Below are 21,873 nucleotides of genomic sequence, written 5' to 3' on the forward strand. Positions count from 1 at the left end.
CTGTACGATCCCTCTGACATGAGAAACATCGAAATGAAAAAAGAAGCGTCGTTGTGGGGGGCAATAAACTATTATTAAACCGAGACGCCGGAAAAGTTGCATCTAATTGCAAGCTGCACCCCCTCGCATCAAGCGCTGTAGTACAATTATTGAAACACATACAGTTGCCTTGGCCTCTAGATAAAGTGCTGTTAATTCATAAGGCCACAAATAAAAAGAGGCGACCGTCGAATTCGGATGCCAGGAACAGAAATAGCCGCAGCGGGAGCTGCCTCCGCTGCCTCAGTCGAGCGCTGCCGGCCTGCGGGTAAGTACTCGCTCCTAGTTGGGTAAGTAGCGTATCAAGTAGTGAAGCTATTGCAATTAACTACCCCGGAGAATACCGGCCCAAATTGAGATTTCTGTAGGACAGCTGGAAGCGCGCCAGTCCACGGCCTGTTTCTCGGTTTCAGCAGCAACAATGCGCGTTGCTCCTCCAGTCAAGGCAGAACTTTCCTCGCCCGCAGCCAATAGCGAATGAGAGAAACCAAGGTTCGTACATTAACAATGTTTGAATGCATGACGAATTGCATTTTTATTAACAAAACAAGAGAGGTTCGACTACTTTATGTGCGTCAGTGAGATAAAATTAACCCACGCGTTTCGTTTAAATTTGTAAACCCTATATTACCATTAGTGTGTGATAAGAATTTTCAAAATGGTAACTTCGTGGTCACTTACCAATTTAAAATCATGACATCATGACTACATTCGAATTACATATAATCGGACATCTGATACAATACAGATCAACACAGTAACTATGCGAACATGAAGAATGTGTGATTTCGTGCGCAAGTCTGTCCTCGGCGAAGTTCGGAACACGCCGAGTGAAGACATGACCATTGCTTTTATAGCTGCGGCACACGGTTACTGACAGTCGACTAGTTGCGAGGTGAGGATATAATTAACAGAGTCCGCCCGCCAGACATCGTTTGGGGAAACGCCTCTCAGTACAGGAGCTCTGTAAATAAAATAAAAGGGCCCGCTATTTTTATATTATATAACGTAAACTTTAATTTTAATAAATGATAATCAAGAGTTGTAATTTGAGAGACTGTCCCCCACATGAAATACTTATTTCCACACGATGGAGAAAGTGAATACCGATGTTTTGGCACGTCCCAGCCAATGCATGCGTAATTTGTGCCTGCCCTAAAATGAATTGTTTCAATGTTCATTATCACATCATGTGGTCTGTAGTAGTAGGTTATTTTACGACGCTTTATCAACATCTTCGGTTATTTAGCGTCTGAATGAGATGAAGGTGATAATGCCGGTGAAATGAATCCGGGGTCCAGCACCGAAAGTTACCCAGCATTTGCTCACATTGGGTTGAGGGAAAACCCCAGAAAAGACCTCAACCAGGTAACTTGCCCCGACCGGGAATCGAACCCGGGCCACCTGGTTTCGCGGCCAGAAGCGCTGACCGTTACTCCAGAGGTGTGGACTGTGGCCTATTGGCGCACCAGCTTGTCATGTACTATTTAGAACTTACACACTTTTTTGTTTACCTTAAATCAATGTTTGCATTCGGTAACTCTATGCTTGTAGGAAACCTATTTTCCATATGGAATCAGTAACGTCACTAGACCATATTTGGAGGAGCTTAAGCCCTCCGAAATTTTCTACAAGTCCTTCCAATATGATGTCAGGCATATGACACTTATTTTCACGTTCATACTTTTGACACTGCCACTGAATTTTGTTCAAGTGAAATGCCGACAATAATTTTGAAGTAAGTTTCAAATCGCTTATAAGAGGCCTAAAAATATTACGTGAACTCTTATTTTAATAGTAAATATGTTTAATAGAATGCCTAAGTTATCTTCTCAAGTCACTTCAAACTATAAATTCTGGTGACGTCACTGCTACCAAATTTGAGTAATTTTCGTCTGCGTTTACCTTAACGATATTTGTAGAATGCTAGTATATTTGATATTGACGTATTAATGAGTTCTACATACAAATCTACTGATTTTCAACAAATAACGTATTCATTCTCATAGACAAGTAAAACTAACATTCTCGTACGAGTGAAACGTTCAACCTCATTACTGTATGCACAACGAATGTAAACAAACTTTATCCGAAATGTAAAGGGTTACACAGCCGATGGTCTTTCTTCCAACAAAATAAGCACGCAAGAAAATCAGAGCACCAAAAGCGAACTTCCGAAATAATACATAATTGAACAATAAGTTGCACTATTTATTTCTCTTTACTATTGTTGTTCCTTTGACAGACAATAGAAAAGCACAGTTGCGATACTCTGTGTCTGCGATATGTTAATGTAGGATTGTAGGCATGTGTCATAAATCATAATATTTTAAGAATAATACATCGCTAACAACTTTTTCTTTTTATAAAAGGTCTTACAATTATTAACCTTTATAACAATAAAATCCAACCAAAATTTCGTCACAACACATTTCCACCGGCTGTTCCTAAAAATGAATTCAGAAAATAATATAAGCTCGCCACTCTTCTTGCAGTGTTGCAGATCACTGACATTTTAATATAATATAACAAACTTATTTATTTAAAGTCTTATAAAAATATGACGAACACAAAACTTGTCTTTCTTTCTTATGTAGATTACATTTCTTCATACTATAGCTAGTAAATTCCACCTTTCGTAAACTGTCATGGTTCTCAATTGAAAATATCATGGATTTCATCTCCATTTACCAGAATGGATTTTTGTCTCCGTCTTATCTCCACATAAACAGGCCTAGCTTATGCTACTAGAATTATTTTTTCTGTGCAATTGCTCCAGAACTGCAGATCATTCCTTCCCTATCCGTGATTAGAGAATTTTATGCCGTTGTCACATAATATAAAAATAAATCTCGTACGTAGTGGTACGATGTACGACACAATGATCAAACATCAATAAGATTAAAATGTTCCAATACATTAATACTGAAATAAATATTTGTTCTTACTTCATACTTACTGGTACTTTGTACTTTGAATTAGTACGGTAAATCAATAAACACGCGATACTGAGAAATTATAAATATGAAATTATGCTTATTTATTACTTTGTAGGCCTACTTAATAATAAAAGCTTCTTTCTAATAGTCTGATTGTAGCTCATATCACTTTTTAATGAAAGCAAACGGATTATAACATGAATAAATTCAGTTATGAAGTTAAATGTCCTCATCATCATCATCATCATCATCATCATCATCATCATCGTCGTCATATTATTATTATTATTATTATTATTATTATATTATTATTATTATTATTATTATTATTATTATTATTATTATTATTATTATTATTATATGGATTACATTTCTTAGATGCCTGTTCCAGATTCAAGATTAAAAAAATGCATTACATGTTTGTAATAGAGTTATCCATCTTATACATGAGCGCTCTAGGTCTATTTTATCTATGGATTCATAACTTCAAATTATTTGTGGATAGCTTATCTACTATATTTTATCCTCTTCCATTATTTCCACACTTCTTTAATCTCATGTAAAAATTGGAATATCTAAAAATAATTGCAATGCAATAGCAACAAACAATTCTCCCTTACAGATATTTTAGCAAAAAGGGGGCAAACACTTTTCGGGGCACCATACTGGATATTAGGCCTACTGTCTGAATCATCTTTGTCTGATGTGTCATCTGCTGTCTTCCTGCTTCAAGTAACTTACCAGTATCACATGGAACTAGACAAAAACTGCAGAGGGTTAACTTCTACAGTTAGTGGAGAAAAGAGGACAGTTTTCATCCTTGGTCATTACTTCATCTCGCCAAAAAATTGTTTGCGCTAACTTTGGCTTTAGATTTTCTGCTGTGCTTCTGAACATTTGTCTATATTGCTTAACACAGCTTCCTCGATTGAAACTGCTGTTTTGGCAGACAACTCAAACCACTTTTAAAAAAATGCTTGCATAGGAATTTTATGAGTGGAGTATCGGATTGGTGCCCTTAAATTAAAGAAAGTATAAAATTTTGGGTTCCTCTATTAACCCTCTTTGAGAAGGTTGTGAGCATTACAACGCTGTCACTGTTTCTTAAACAAAGCCCTAATACTGGCTTGTTGTAGATTCAGCAATCCATCAACATACTAATCTTAATATTATTGTCCATAAGAAGTTCAACTGTTTTCTTCAAATATCATTTTGGTATTTGAATAATGGTTTAGCTGAAAAAAAAAATGTGTCTGAAGTTTGACTCCCATAGTTATTGGGTATTGAGACTTATGAGTGGTAAGATATCAACACGAAGAACAAGCCGAAAATTATATTACTTTATCATTTCTTCAAAAAAATACTTTATTTGTGTAATCATGTACAAAAGTAACTGATTAAAAACGCATTTACAGTACGACGGAAATGTAATCAGTTACTTTTGTACATCATTATACAAATGAAGTGTTTTTTTGAAAATACAGTTAATTAACATTATAATAGAAGTAAAGCAAATTATCTCCATTGAATCATTAAATTGGCGATTTCCTATATTTTATTCTTAACCTGACAGATACACTAAAATCACACTTACAGAAAGATCGGTCTAGGAAATTGGGCTTATTTCATTAGCCTACTGTTTCCACGAGTAATTTATACACATTTAATGCAAGATTTTATCAATAAATAAATATTTTACAATAAATATAATTAAAAATATTTAATTCAAGATAATTTATTTTTATCAATTAACACACATTTTACAATAAATGTAATGTTTTTGTTCACTTTTGGATAATTAATTGAGACATGACGTCACTAATACTGAAATGTGTTTCTCGTTAGCCACATACTGAAACCTCAAAGTCGCAGAAATATAAGTTCCTACAGTCATTTTCAATCTATTACTCTGTGATCTGTTGCTGTCCTTAAAGTCTGAAATTGTGAACACTACATCTAACAGCTGTTGTGTGTATTTTTTAGCAAGATTTCCAGATCTTTTACAAACATGCCAAGCATAATGACACCGTACATTTAATACACTTGTTTGCTGTTTTTCTTGTCTTTTGATATGGACAGGCACTGCAGGTCTTACTCTCTTCAAGCCTGTATGTCTTCATGTTTCCTGTGTTAGTACATCCTATAAATTGATGAACTTCTCCAATATTATATTTCAACTTTATGGGTAGGTTCTTTATGGTAAGACGTACAAGGTAATCCTAGAAGAGGGCTAACTTCTACACATTCTTTTCTCTATAATTACTAATAATTTCTGAAACTTGAATTTTTCTTCTATTGCTTTAAAGTTTTTGGTTTGTTCATAGAACAATTTCACTTACAGTAAAATCATCAGAAGCAGGTTACAGACGTCTACAGGAGCAGCTGCAATATGTAAGACTATAACAGAGGTGGTAATACCAGGTAAATCTCGAATAATAGTGAGTGAAGGCGTTTTCTTGGTTTTCGTTGGGGTGAGCTGTACCATACAAACTACTCTGCTTCAAGATAAAAGTTATGTCATTAGTTGCAGAAGTATTAGGAGAATGAGGTGGGACTGTTTTATCTCTATTCTTACTGGAAACTTCATTAGGGATTTGTATGACTCTTCCTAACAACTCGTCATCTGACTCTGATGTTTCAGTCTTATTAGCGCTAGGGATGATAAAATCAGGGTCTTGGTCAGAATCATCGAAATGTGAATATTCACTTAATTTTCATCACCAACTTCATCTTCATTTTCAAGCCATTGCTGCATTATTTTCCGAAAACTACAATTGGTGGGCACAACTGACATTACCGAAAATAAATTAAACACAAAACATACTAACAAAAATATTGAAATACACGAACTACTATATAATATGATAAACCGGTCTGTGAGACCAGGTAAATGTAGCGGATAATAATTACATACTGTAATAAGAAACAGTGGCAACAGTGCACTGAACAGATTTATAGTCCCGTCGCTCTTATTTCCGGAAGCCAATCACGTTGCAGGTCAGCTACATTTAAACGTGTGCGTCTTGTCATTCGCTATTGATGATGTAATGAATTTCCTAAGGCTCGATAAATACTTAATATAATCGCCCGCCATTTTGGCTCTTTCGTTGGCGTTTGCAGAAATCATACAGGGACGTTATTTGTCGCTCAATTATTTGCTCAATTACAGTGCGTTTGATTTATTATCATAGGAGCTACGACATGATAATGTTTAACGATGAAGCAAATAAATTTCTCATCTGGTAGCTCGGCAACGAAAGAACAAAAATGGCGAACGATACTACCTACCTAGACTTTATAGAGCCTTGACTTTCTAAGACGTAAGCAAAGAGGAGGAGTCACACCGGAGATAACAGCGACACGACTATAGCTTACAACCACACTACATCACACCTAAAGAAGTACTAAAGAATACCTGTAGCTCAAAGGATAAGACATAATATTACATAGTGTTGCAACTATTCAAGAAAGAAATTACAGAATGGTATTTCGGCTTAAGGGTTAACAATGAATGGAAAAATTTATTGTTTCCTGTGAAATTTGTATTAAGCTTTAGACATTCTAATACTCTGAGATAAAAACTTAGGAATATGTATGATAAGTACTTTCTTGTGTTAAATTTTAACGTACCTTGTTAACATGTTTCGACCTATTTTCGGTCATCTTCAGAACTACGAAGATGACCGAAAATAGGTCGAAACATGTTAACAAGGTACGTTAAAATTTAACACAAGAAAGTACTTATCATACATATTCCGAAGTGATACAGTGTTAAAAGTTGTGTAATCAAGACGTACAAAAACTTAGATCGACCATCAAACTACGAGAAAATATAGGAAATTAACATATAAATTCATTACAGAAATGTCGAATAAAACAGATTCTGAAACATTTACAGAATAATTTAAATTATATTTCATTGTATTTTCAGCACACTTCGTAAATATAGTTATGTCCAATCGATATTTCGTTGGCTTGGAAACTTCTGGCTGCGGTGCTGCTGTCATTTTAATCTATTAAGCCTCTTTCAGATTTAATAAAACCTACTAATTGAATCACTTAAGCACCTATTTTAATTGCATAAACTAACTTTTCTGGACCGACCACCATGGTGGTCTAATGGCTAAAGCACTGGACTTATAATCCTGTGAACCCAGGTTCGATCCCTGGCATGTCCCCAATTTATAACTTGTGTTGGGTAAGCCCAGGGTCCCTGTAACAAAGAGGTTTTCTCCAGGAGTTCTGGTTCCCTTGTGGCATCCCAACAAATCTCCATCATCATCTCATCTCATCATGGTGTATTACAGACCCGCCATTAGGGGAGGAGGAAGGGAATTTCCGGACCTAAAGGTCCGCACTCTGGTAATAAAGAAGATAGCAACTCCAGTAAATTATATTAATATAATTCTGTATTACTTTGGTATTTTCAAACGAAAACATTTTTTTACGTAAACTGCATAGGTAATATTGCGTACTTGTTTAACTGACACAGGCAAAAAGTTTAGTTAAGGTGACAGCCCCACTATTAACCATCTAGATAAACACTGATCATGTGTAGGTCATTACGAAACTTTCAGATTCCAAGACTTCATCATTGCTATTTTCTTTTAATTGAATTGTTAAATATCTTACATTAAAAAAAAAAATGTCGATGCAATGATTTTCTCTAACATGATTAACCAAAGTAAAGATATAATTGGTATTATCGATTTTATACGATAAAGTAGGCCTATACATTCCTCGTTTAGTAAGAAACACATTAGGACCTACATAAGGATTAATAAAATTGGTTCATGCATTATGTTCCACATGGATTCTTCGAGGAATATTTCGCAGTTATAGGCTACATTCTTTTTCACAAATTTTAAACTGACACATTAATTTCAATAAAAGTTGAACTTACATAATTTGAGTGGCATAACTGGAATTAATTAAGAATAAACAAAAAACAGACTTTTTAAATGTAACAAGTGAATGTGTGCATACTTGTGGATGCCGTTTTAGAACTAACAGCATTAACAATAATTTATGCATGAGAATGTATTGCAAGCACTGTGTTGTGTCACACCATTATTTGGCAGTGACACAGCAATGGTGCAATAGAAACTGAAAAGTCAGACAAATCTGCAGTGCAGATGTTGCAGGTTTGAGTAACTTCTCAACAGATACAGTTTCGTGTACTAAACCAATATGAAATTGTCTAACTTGAACTATCCACAATGTCAACTTAAAAATAGATTTGTAAAACGTAATATCTGTATCATCAACAAAATATTCAGGCCACTCTAAATGGTGATAAAACTAAACAATAAGCATCTAACCACTTCTAGAAAATTGAATACAAATCTTAAATACCGGTACCTATTATCAGAATACTTGCTTTTTAGTGTTTAATGTTATTGTAACTGCATAACTTTTATCATAACATGAATTGTAAAAAATTACATTTTATTAAAAAAGAAAAACTTTAATAATTCTATAAATATAATTTGCAAGCTCTTATACAGAGTTTTCATTTCAAAACTTCCCAGTCTAAATAATTAATTATTTAAATTGAATTCAATTTAAACAAAAAAAAAAAAAAAAACACGTCAATTTAGATATTGAAGGGGAAGTCTGAAACCAGGCTTAAGGGGTTAGGTATAGCCCACAGCAGTAAAATTTTTGTAAATATTCAACATTTTTTTCCTCCATTACTGTATCTTGTACAATAATGAAAATTGGTATGTGTAAAATCTGTCCTTCTGCTATATGAAAAAAAAAAAAACATATTTTTACGATTAAAAAAAAATTATTTACATATTTTTTTCAAAATTCAAAATGGTGGCAGTTCACTGTGCAGTGATGAAGCATTTCCCTCATAACTCATAAACTTAACTTTTTCATGTTCTCTCTCTTTTATTTTATTGCTGAAACTCGTGTTTACAATATCATGCTCTTTCAACTACATTCCTTAATAAATAATATATTTTTTTTTATTTTGTGTTAGAAGAAAATACTGATATTTGACCATTTGTTTAATGAATTTATTTTTATCAGACAATCTATCAAAGGTAAAGAAGTGATCTTGCATCATATTGTAGATATGACATGCATAAATACACACACAAAATTTTATCACAGAATGTTGGATAGTTTTTGAGTTTTGTGGGAAACACTTCATCACTGCACAGTGAACTGAATTTTGAAAAAAAAAAAAAAAAAAAAAGATGTAAATAATTTATACTTAAATATGAAAGAGCATTCAATTGTTTATACACCTCATTCATTTTTTCATATCTTTTGCCTTGCAACCTGACAAGAAACATTTTATTTTGCACTAAATCATGTGTTCAAAATGTGCTCCATTGTTGGTCAAACAGTAATGCAGTCTATTTTGGAACTCCTTACGAACGTTTTGGTGTGTTTTCTTACTAATCCAATTACATTCTTGGGTTATTCTATTTTTCAGTTCTTGAATATTCTTAGGCGGAGGAGTATAAACAACTGATTTGAAATGACACCATAAGGAGAAGTCAAGCAGCATCAGGTCTGGAGATCTCGCCGGCCATTCTACAGCACCTCTCCTACCAATCCATTTTTCAGGAAATATTCTATCCAGTCATTGATGCACAGGGACTGCATAGTATGGGGGAGCTCCGTCCTGTTGAAAATGCAAATTTTGTTCGTCCAACACCACGTTTCCTTCATTGACTTGGTTCTCAGCAACTGAGTGATAAGTGAATCAATTACATTTTCTAATATGTTCAGATACAATTCTCCAGTCAGGTTTTCTTCAGTGAAAATCGGTCCAACAATATCATCCCAAAAAATTCCAGCCCACACATTGATCTTCTGAGAGAACTGAGTATTATCTTCACGAAATACATGAGGATTTTCAATGTCCCAGTACCTACCTACAATTGTGTTTGTTGACAAACCAATTTAAGAAAAAAAGTCGCTTCATCACTAAAGCAAATACTGTGTGTTAAATTTGGATCATCTTCAATTCTCTGAGACATCTGTTCACAAAATTCTACTCTTCTATCAAAATCATCTTCGCTGAACTGTTGGTGACTTTGTATTTTGTAGGGAAAAATTTGTTCATTTTCAGCACTTTATGTTTGGAATCAATCCAAATGTTTGTTACAGGATCTACTTTTGGAATGGAGATGATGGGTTCATTAATGAAATGACCTAGTATTTCAATCTGCGAAGTTTCATCGCGTTTTCTAAGTTGGTCATTTGTTTTATTGCACACAGGACCAGTTTCTTCAAATTTCCGTATTAGATTTATGACATACATTTTTCTCAGGATGCCTCTCGTTGAAAGCTCTAGTAGTTCTACGAGCACAATGGTTTTCTGCTCCGTAAATAAATATGATTTCTGTTCTCTCTTGAAGGGTATACACCATTTTACAATAATTTAATACACGAACACAACTATTACAAGAAATGTTCGATGGTATTTGTAGCAACAACAAAACAACAGTAACAATAGTCGAGCTTGCCAGGCAACGATATAAAACAAAAGATGTGAAATAAATGAATGAGGTGTATAAACAATTGAATGCTCTTTCATATTTAAGTATAAAAATATAGGGATGTCGTTTGAAATTTCAAAGTGGGGATGGCTGGGAGGTGGGGGGGGGGGGGTGTGAAATCTAAAATGCAATTAAGCCTGGTTTCAGACTTCCCCCTCAGTATCTAAATTGACGTGTTTTTTGTTTAAATTGAATTCAATTTAAATAATTTGTTACTTAGACTGGAAAGTTTTGAAAAGAAAGCCCTGCATGTTCATATACATCCCTCCCTCTTCCCCTTTCTTTCCTCTTCATTTCCCTCCGCACGTGGGGTGTGTGTGTGTGTGATTTGTGCGTCCGTGTGTGTGTGTGTGTGTGTGTGTATATATACGTGCGCATGCGTGAGTGAGAGGAACATTTTTAATTTGGGGTTGAGTTTGGTTTTTTTGTATTATTAATTCAGAATAGCTTATGTAATAAACTATTTAAATGACAATAATAATACTGTAATAATGATAATAATAATAATAATAATAATAATAATAATGATACCGGTAAAAATAATAATAATAATAATAATAATAATAATAATAATAATAATAATAATAATAATAATAAAAGTAACAAATGGGTAAATATCTTAAAAGTTAAGTGCGTAAATAAACAAATAAATAATAAAAGCAATTCGGTTTGTTAACAAATAAATCAGTCTGCAGAACACCATAAATTAGGTACTGACAGCAATGCATCTCAGAGGTCGTGTCACAAACTCATGAGTGCTATCTGGATTGCAGGCTATGGCTCTGTCCCCACCAGGGCCTCAGAAGACGTTCCTCAACGCGTGCCTGAAGCTTTGTCGACGGGCAGCTGGAGCATCGAGTATGTTGCCCTCGCTTGTAGTGTCAGCACTCTTCATCCTTCTGACATTAGTACTGGCACATGCTGCACGTCGGCTTATAGACAACATCATCAAAGATCCATTCATCCGGCAGTTGCTGCAGGAGTTCATTGCTGCTGCAGAGTTGTGTGGATGCTGCTTTGAGCTCATCATCGGTAGGACCGATTGATACATTGTCAGAGAGGCATCATGATTTGGAAGCCACATATTGTTTGCATACAGCTTCAAATTGGAGTATAATTGCTGGAACTGGCATCCATGGATTAAAACCCACATTTAAAATCTGTTTCTACTTAGTTATAATTATAAAATAATAGTTTTTCAAATTCAAACACTGGCAGCTATATTTGCTCTAATAGCCATTTTGCTTTAAGTATCTCTAATGAGTTTAGAATCATTTTCATACTGGCTGAATCAGATATATTATTGTTGAAAATAATGATTAACCTGCAGTGGCAGCACCACTGTAGATGGGGTGTAGATGGGGTGCTATATACAGAGTGAACGTAAGTAATGTCATTAATTTCAGGGGGTTATTCTTTGAGATACATATTTCAAACAAGAAATTTTAATAAAATTTTGCTCGTTTTTGCTTCCTTCTCGAGATAAAAATTCTTTTATATTAAACATTTCATAGCGTGTTTTGGGAAAGTCATTGATTGAATTCGCAATATGCTCAGTCAATTTAAGATATTATTATGATAATAAATGACTGAAAAAGTTTTAGTTTTGTCCTTTAAATGTGCAGAAATTTAATCCAAACAAATGTAACACTGAAAAATTCCTTTGCAGAACTAAAAGTTACATTTGTTTGGATCACATTTCTGCACATTTAAAGGACAAAACTACAAATTTTTCAATAATTTATTATCCTAATACACTGCTCTCTTAAATTGACTGAGCATATTGCGAATTCAGTCAATGACTTTCCCAAAACACGCAATGAAACGTTTCATATAAAACAATTTTTATCTCGAAAAGAAAGAAAAAACGTGCAAAACTGGTATTAATATTTCATTCAATCTATAACTTATCTGTATAAATTCTATTATAAATTTATTCAATCATTTGATACAAATATAAATGTATGCAGGACGAATGTTTTCGCTGGTGCAGCATCATCAGGTCCTATTACACAATATTATTTATCTCACTTTCAGATTTTCGGTTCCATTTTTTTGTTTGAAATACCTCAAAGAATAGCCCTCTGAAATTAATAACATTACTTACGGTTCATCCTGTAGACAGTGAAAGGTGCTATAAGTAATATCTAAAATGAAAATGTACCTTCATATTTTATGTTCCTGAATCGACAAAGAAAAACAAAACAATAAGCAACATCTTCCACTACACTATATTGAAGCCAAGCATAAGATTTGTACCAACCTGCCTGAAAACACAATTATTTTCTTTATCACATTGATATTCTAGAGAGTTTATACTTACGTATATACAAACTTTTTTTTTTTTTAGAAAATAACCTACTTCTGGCTTTAATAATAATAGCAGATAACATTTACAGATTGAGTTACACTGTTAATTCATTTTATCACTGAACACATCATCAAGGATAAACTTATTGTTCATTAATCATAATATATACAACTAAATAATTATGCTGAAATTTACAAGATTCTACTAAAAGTATATGCAATAAAAAATTATGGTTTATTTAAGACGCTTGCAACTGCCAAGGTTATATCGGCATCGCTATATGCAATAACATGCAATACAAATTACAAAGACGTATATCTCATTCATACTGTATATCACAGTCTCGAAGAAATGTGGTAGAAATGAGTGTGTTCATGATGACTGCAATGTTTCCAACATTCATGACTAAATCAGCTGGAACTGTTAGTCCTCTTCTGTTAATATCATGAAAGTAGACCTACTCATCACTCTTGATCACCAACTGTACTCACTGTTCTCATGTCAGTTTTGTAAATACTTTAAAAGTGGCGTAGCCGCAAAGAAGGACTGACTTTTCATTCTCATTACAAGAATTAACAATATCTTGAAACTGTTCTTCCAGACCTCGGACTCTGTAATTCATATTTTCTTAATTCGAGCCTTCAGTCATGAATTCTAGGGATTCAAAATTTACTGATATAGGCTATGGTACCATATCGATGGTGTTCAGGTGAAAGGGCTTATTCCACAAAAGAATTTTTTTTCAGAAATAGCTATAATTAAACTTTAGTACGTTATTATTAGTTACTTTATATGAAAGAATGTAAACATAATTGTCGAAAAACATATCCTCACTTTTGTAATTGAGACAGTAGCCGAAAAAGGGCTCATAAGCAAAAGTCATGTTTCGAGAAAACAATGACTGAAAGATTTATTTTTATGTAATTGCGATCTGAATGTAATTTTATCAAAATAACAATTTGCATACTAATTGTTAAAATAATATTTGTCTACAAGTTTTTGTTAAATAATGCGTTCCAGCTTTAATAGTGTTATAAGTATGTATATTTTATTGGAGCATTTTATAGGCTCTTTTTCCAAAGAAAAAACTTATTTTATCAAAATACTTTCAATATGATTATATTTTAGCAAAAATTAAACATCAGCATTGAACAGCGCACATTACAGAAGTTTGCAAGTTCATAAACATTTTAGTAAAATTATATTTCTTACATATATCTCATAGTTACGTCATAAGTTGTACTCAATACGTACAAATCAAGAATATCTGTTGGGTACAGAATACAGATTATAGGTTATTTAGTATTAATGTAGAATGGATTCACCCTCACTTCAAAGTTTATCTTCAGAGACCAGTTTACACTTTAGTGCAGATCCTGGATGGACTCGTACTCACTTTGAGGATCATCTTCACCAATGTTTGCTGAGTTTCACAACCATGCAAAGGTGCATGAGTTCATTCAATTAGCTACCCTACCCTCTGTTTACAAGATATTAAAACGAAACTACTTAAGCAAGTAGATTTTAAAACGGAGAATCGAATTGAACATTCTCCCGAAAAAGGGCCTATAGACCTATGGGTCCATTTCCCAGCTCCACCTCAATTAAATTTCAACGAATTACGCTAATTATAGCAAAAGAAAGTCACATTTAAAAAATGAGGATTCAGCCCTTTTACTTAAACACCATCGATATCTTGTAGATTTTATACCAAGTACAGTTTTTTGTTCTAATATTCTTTTCTGCATACATCATTACCTGAGTGACAGAAATGTTATAGGCCTTATTTCCACCACTGTAAAATTGCCTGTAAATGCTGAATATTTTTTTATAATTTATCTGTTTGAAATTTACCAGGTACTGGTAGTACATATTTTACATTCTTAATTTTCAGATAAATTTTATCATCTTAGTAATAAGCATTACTGAACTTCGAATCAGGATTTTGCCCATGTCAGTGGTTAGACAGCTGCCTTTCACATTCTTCCCTATTCTCATTCAAAATTTTCAAGAAATTGGAACCAAAAATGGAAAGTGAGGTAATGGTTTGCCAAGCATATTCGTTCTATGAACACCATTGTTACTGCTCTACTGTATTTACAATAGACTGCCATTTCCATAGGATAGCAATGAATTGTGCAGTGTCTTTATAACCATGTTCTATTGAAGAAGCTTTAGTGCTCTTGTCAAAAACATAGTAGCCTACCTATTTAGGGCAAATGACACTTGCTGCCTCTCTAGGTTGCTACGATACTAAGTTTTGTAGTTCAATTTGTATTTTTTTTTCGAAATGCTATTCCTTTCTTTCTTATAGATGTCTCTCAAGCATTGAATTCAATTGTTTTAAATTTATCTCCATTACAATCTACGGTCTCAGAGTCAAAACCAGGGAATCTGAAAGATTTGGCAGGATCCTTTTGGTTTAGCCAATTATTTCTAATATTTTAAAAAGATGTACGTTATCATACATGTAGTACACAGGATGATCAGTACTGGACATAATGTGTATTCATGCAAGATATTAATCTTATTATTCCCAGAAATTACATACAAGACTTTGAAGTTACAATCCTCCAGAAGTTGAAAACTTTTCTTGGTTACACCAGCCATTCCTGATCCTGAGATTTTCACTGGATGCAGGGCAACAATGTGTTCGAAAGACGAAAATACTGCTGATATTAGGTAAACAAGAACAGTTTTTGCTGCTGTCAAGGGATCGTGATTTTCTGTGAAGAGCGTGATTTCTCCAAACCTGTAATCTACTTCTTCATTAACGTATATCTCATCTACTTCCAATACAATCAAATTTTCTATATCACTTACTTTGTGGCTGATAACTTTAATGAAATGATTATTTTCCTTCATTGCACATAGATTAAAACTCATTACACACTGCGTCGAAGCCTAACAGAGCTCCATGCAGCTTTCTGGCCTCCTGACATCACAAGCCCCACCACCAACATTCTTGCCTGTAGTAGAGTGCGCCGTGGATTAACACACATATCGAAGTCTTGAAACAAAAATTAATAAAATGACAGTCTACAAAATACACGATAATTTTAAATCATTATTCTCGCATTGTCGGTTTATAATACACCTCTGCAACATACAATACGCAACCTATGTATTGTTTAATTGTTAGAAGTTACAAGTTATCCTTTGGAGTGTGTTAGATCAGAACTGCAAGAATTAACATATCAAATTTTTAACGAAATATTTTAAATAGTAAACAATGTACAACAGTTATAACTTATTCTGAAAGATCGACAGTAAAACTTCAGAAGAATATAAATGTCAATGGAATGCCTATACCAAATTCAATTTAAATAATACTCCTTTAATGATGAGTAAAATAAATAAACTTTGAAGGAATCTCTCTTAACTTAGAATTACATTTAATTCATCATCATTCATCAGTCTTACATGATTAAACGCTGTAATACTAAGATTACATTATAGGTTACTTGGAAGGAGTGCTGAAGGAGGTGTGGAGATACCAGAAGGAATGCGCAAGCCCCCCTCGTATCCCCCTGGCACCACTCTGCTAACCTGATGCTTTGGTGGAAAGGAGACATTCGTCTCTTATAAGACTGAAGCCCTTTGTCAGAAATACCGAAAGTTCTTCACTCAGAGCACTGATACCTTATGTAATATCCTCACAAGATATTCAGTAATGCTTAGATTGAAGCACTGGCTAAGAGATAGGCTAAATTCTTCACTGAAGAGAACAGCCTGTCTTCAATGTATCCTCCTACTTTTAATTGAAAGATGTACGCTAAAAATATAGTTGTAGGGCTACTAACAAGTCACGGTTATAAATCATGGGTAAACTGTTTCATGAGCAGGCATAATGGTTAGGAAGCAGAAATATTTTGAATCTTGAGAAAATTTAGAAGATTAAACTAATTGACTTATACAGATTTATCCTTGTCTTAGAGCTGCTTTTTTAATTCTTGTGATAGAGTGTCAACGGACCAAAATAATAGGTAGTTCTAAAGAATATGAAGATGAATGAGTATTTAAAATAAATGCACTCTTTAGTTCTGACACTGCACAAGTATTTTTACTCAATTACTATTTCCAAATATCTTGAATACAACAATCAGTTTTGGATAACATGTACCTATAGCTCATCATTAGCAGGACGCTGGAGACCTGAGTTCAAACCTTGGTGAGTTGAAGTGGAAGTTTTGATGGGACATTTCTGTTTTCTCTGTCATCATGCCACATTTTTCCATAAATATAGTGATTACGGATTCTGTACTAAAGAGGAATTAATACACTATACCATCTTTCTCAGGAGACCAACTCTACGTGGTACCCAAGCCAAACTTTATATGGAATCTATAACCATGGAAATACTCTGAGTTGGCGTCTACACCTAAGTCTTCGGATATGGCACCATACAAGAACTCTGTACCATAATAGATATTCACAAACTGCGGATCTTCCTAACAAGAGGGGAAGTTGAAAGGTAGAAGAATCTAAAATGTATCGAACGCGTGTTTCTGGGTCCTTACAAAGAGTGTCAGGATTGATAAATATCTTACCTGCTCTGCTGGCCACTTATCTCACGTCAATATTCACTGTCCTGCTGAAAGAATTTAGAGAGGACGTAAATCACAATGCCTAGTTTCGAGGCAGTACAGGAGGATTCAGAACAAGGGACACATACAGCACTCAGTTCATTCTAATACATTCAGGATCAAGCAAAATGTAGTCACAAATGTAAATCCTATTCTCTGTCTGTTACATGTTTTGTTGTTGCAGTGGCTGACAATTTTGGGGTGTCAACATATGCTGTATTTTTGTTCCTGTTAACAATCTGGTGGTCTCTGAACTGGGGAGATGCCACCGCATGCCCATACACACACATGGAGGACGTCGTTAAGGGTGAAACAGATATCCGCACTGCCATTATCAAGTCTTTCTTCGAGTTGTCAGGAGGCATGCTTGTGTTCAAGTAAGTTTTGGAGAGTACAATTTCAGTCACAGAGATGCCCAAACTGAAATTATTACATAATTAGAAACAGTCTTAATGGTCAAAAAGCTGTCTTTTCCTTTCTGAATTAAGACTCACAGCATGGATGACAAGGATTGGAGTTGTTTGGAGCAATGTGGTAATGTACTGCAATGGAACAAAACCTTATGCTTTTATTTATAAGGATAATAAAGCTTGTGATTACGACTAAAATATCATAATTAAAATTTTTCTAACACCTACTCTTTCTTGGATATTATTATTTTGTTGTAACAATAAACTAAAGTAGTTGCATCACCACATAAAAATGATATGTGCTTCTCAGGTACATACATAGGTTGATTTTTAGTTCTGGCAACTATTTTTTTTTCTCGATACATAGCATATTTACATGGTTCTAAGTTTTACAAACCTTCGATGTAGTCTCCAGCGTTGCATATAACGTGTTCCCAGTGATGTGCAAGCTATTGGATCCTGGTGGCACTGCGTAATCTGTTGATGGTGCGAATAGAGCAGTCAGTTGCCTGTAAAACGTCTTCAACTGTTCAGAAGCTAATCCCGCGAAGCGGGTCCTTCATCTTAGGGATTATATTGAAGTTGCAGGGACTGAAATCTGGAGAATATGGCAGGTGATAGAGCACTTCCCAGCCCCAGCGATTGAACAATTTAGACACAACTCCTGGTGTATGTGCTCTAGCATTGTCATGCAGAACGATGGGTGGGTTATCCATAAAGTGTCTCCGTTTTCTTCTCAGAACTGCTCGCAAATTGTTTCGCAAAAACGAACAGTAGTACTCCGCATTAACGTTCTGCCTTGGGGAAACGGTATGCTTTAAGATTAAGATCACACCATCCCAATCATAGGCAAGAATCAGCATAGTCTTCACATTGGTGGGGTCTGCCGAACTGTTGTTTTTGTAGTGACCAGTGATGACGCCACTCGTCCGATTGGCGTTTCAGCTGAGATTCATAAGATCTGACCAAGGTCTCATCAACTGTAATGATACGCTGTAACAAGGCCTCTCCTTCGCGCTCATAGCTCAGAGAGTACAAGAAGCGTCATATCGCTGCCATTTCTGCATGTCCGTTAAATCATGTGGAACTCATTTTTGAGGCAATTTTCCGTATTTTCAGGCGGTCCTTCAGAATGTGATGCACAGTCGAAGGCGCCAATCCTGTATCTTGCGCTAACTCACGAATCGTTAAGTTCCGATCCGTCTCCACTAAAGCGGACATAATCTGTACATGTTCGTCACTTAATGGTGGGTGACCAGATCGAGGCATGTCCAACACACTTTCACGTCCTTATCTGAAGGCTCTAATCTACCTTGCTACCGTTTGGTAAGGTAACGCAGCCGCACTGCAAGCCTCGTGCAGTTCTTGATGACACTGTTGTGCCGCGCGACCTCTAGCACATTGAATTTTTAACCAGCTTCTCTGTTCCTCCTTCGAAAACATTGCGACTATATACTGCGACAGCTTGCCCACAACTTCTCGTCTTATTGTTGTCACTGTGAACGGACATGGAGAGGAGAGGGCGAGTTCCTTAGCTCTGAGAGAAGAGAGGCATGTAAGCAACCTGTATTATAAACAATATTGCCTGGCTTCTTTGCACGGCATCACTGCAGCATAGTTGGTACTACTAAAAAATCTACCCATGTAATTATGAAAGTTTGTTTCTCCAGATTTTGTTTTAATTTTTCTTTAAACCAATCTTTTATCAATAAGTGTATAAGAGGAGAAGTATGAGGTGTTCATACAATTAAGTATCATTTTTTTTTAAATGGTGATGTAATGGTATATGTTCGTTACACATTAATTTCAACATGTTCACTATTCATACTGTCGATTGCGACATACCTCCCATCAATTGGCAGTGGCGCGAAAAATGTTCTGAAGCATTGTCGGTGTTAAGCTTGTGTAATGCGGTGAATACATGTCCTTTGATAAATCCCCACACAAAGAGTCACACACTCAGCCAAATCCTCATCATGTAGGTGGTCAGAACCTGCAGGTGGTACGGCTTCTTCTTCAATGTGAAACGCGTCTTATGCAACATCAAATGCAGAATGTTCAATTCCCATGACAAATGCTGCAATGATTTTGGACAACCTGATGGCTTTAATGCTGCCATCAGGAGGTTGATGGACGTCGTGTCCAGCTCCATTGCTACCATCCCAATGCTCTTGAACTTGTTCACCAACGTGTGAATTGTTTTGTTCATGGACTCAGCTTTATGAATTGGCAATGAAATTTTATCCGAATGTCACCATACAACGACGACCTCTCCAGCCTTCACACCACAATAGCCATCCTCTCTGGTATTCTAAACAGCATGCAGATTCAGTTATTTGTAATGACGGAACACATGTTTAGTTCTTGTCGCAAAACCAATCCACGGACTCCAGCAGCAAATACACAGTATAGATACACAATGTACCTGCAATGCAATGCATTACCATACACATCTTACTCCTAAACGCCCTATTTCTACAAAATCGATAGTTAATTTTTGGACATCTATATTTAGATCATTACATTTTAATAAATATTGGTCAAACCAGAGTTTCATTCACTTTGTTGATACACGACAGACTGCAAATTAGAAGACCAGAGTTCAAGCCGGGAAGTGATAAGATATTTAATTTCACTATGGCTTCAGAATCCATTCTCTTATAAAACAGAGCATGAGGTCCTTCCCACAAATAGAAAGCACATTACATCAATTTATTCTAGTGCCGAGTTCCAGAAAGCATGGGAACTTCACTCTCTTGCCTCCTCTACACCTCAACAGCATGAAATTTAACTTCTATGAGTCAAAATAAATCTCAAACCTATTTATCAAAGGAAATACAATTTTACTAACACTACAATTTCTACATTAATTCCCAAAAATATCTCAAATTCAACCTTTGAGAGCTAAATTAACACCAATTAGATATGTCAGCAGAACTGCACGCATTGTTTTCTTCACCTGACATAATTAGGAACATTAAATCCAGACGTTTGAGATGGGCAGGGCATTTAGCACGTATGGGCGAATCCAGAAATGCATATAGTGTGTTAGTTGGGAGACCAGAGGGAAAAAGACCTTTGGGGAGGCCGAGACGTAGATGGGAGCATAATATTAAAATGGATTTGAGGGAGGTAGGATATGATGATAGAGACTGGGTTAATCTTACACAGGATAGGGACCGATGGCGGGCTTATGTGAGGGCGGCAATGAACCTGCGGGTTCCTTAAAAGTAATTTGTAAGTAAGATATGTCAGTCCCAAGGGCCATGTGAAAGACTTGCAACATTTACTTTTCTTAAATTTTTAATTGCATATATTTTATTTAAACTTATACCAAGTTTAGAAAGAAATTGCTTCTGAGCAATGTTAAATGTAGAAACTTCATGTTTCCTTATTATTGTTAAAATCTTAAATACAAGTGCCACTTCTGAGTGAACATGAAGTTTTGAGCCAAAAAGGGATATCACCCAGTTTGTTAAGCTAAAAATGAGATAGATATCACAGGTCAGTTTGTTCCCTCACCTTCCTGAAAATAAGTTTATAAAATTTTGAATGTCGTAATGTTGTAAACATTATATTGGTAGGCTATATCAACTGACACATCATTACCAAACTTACTTCTGCATCCATTTTCTTCTCCCATCACAAACCCATTATTTGAAATGACACTGAATCCCTCTCCATTTTTTGCAATATCTGTAAATAAAATAAATGAAATACGAGGGGGATCCAGGAAATAACGACCGTTTTGTTGTAATAATTAAAAAAAATATATTTATTTGAAAAAACAAAGTCTGTTACATAAGTGAAGCTTCCTTTACTTCTCTACATAATCACCACCTACATTTAAACATTTGTCGTATCTGTTCACTAGCTTTAGAATTCCCGTGTTATACTCCTCTGCCGCCAGTTCATTAAGCCAGGTGTTCACTGTCTTCTTCAACTCTTCATCACTTCTAAAACGTGTACCACCCAGAAAGTCTTTCAGCTTAGTGAAAAGGTGAAAATCGCTAGGAGCAAGGTCTGGACTATAGGGCGGATGATCAAAGATTTCCCAACCGAATT

At 35.1% G+C, this 21,873-nt stretch overlaps 1 protein-coding gene across 3 annotated transcripts in view; it reads left to right on the plus strand.

The window, feature by feature from the left end:
- Nucleotides 1-21,873, plus strand: part of AQP (aquaporin) — a 32,080-nt gene continuing 10,207 nt past the window's right edge. Inside the window, exons 1-4 of one of the 3 annotated variants that reach the window (XM_069828509.1) lie at nucleotides 3-307; nucleotides 453-531; nucleotides 11,275-11,533; nucleotides 17,583-17,775. In XM_069828509.1, coding sequence (XP_069684610.1) covers nucleotides 517-531; nucleotides 11,275-11,533; nucleotides 17,583-17,775 — 467 coding nt within the window. In that variant the 5' untranslated portion in view covers nucleotides 3-307; nucleotides 453-516. Of the gene's footprint in view, nucleotides 308-433; nucleotides 532-11,274; nucleotides 11,534-17,582; nucleotides 17,776-21,873 lie in introns of those variants that run through there. The other 2 variants (XM_069828511.1, XM_069828510.1) reach the window with 2 other exon arrangements.

This window comes from Periplaneta americana, chromosome 6 (genome assembly GCF_040183065.1).
Source record: "Periplaneta americana isolate PAMFEO1 chromosome 6, P.americana_PAMFEO1_priV1, whole genome shotgun sequence".
Classification (NCBI taxonomy): domain Eukaryota; kingdom Metazoa; phylum Arthropoda; class Insecta; order Blattodea; family Blattidae; genus Periplaneta; species Periplaneta americana.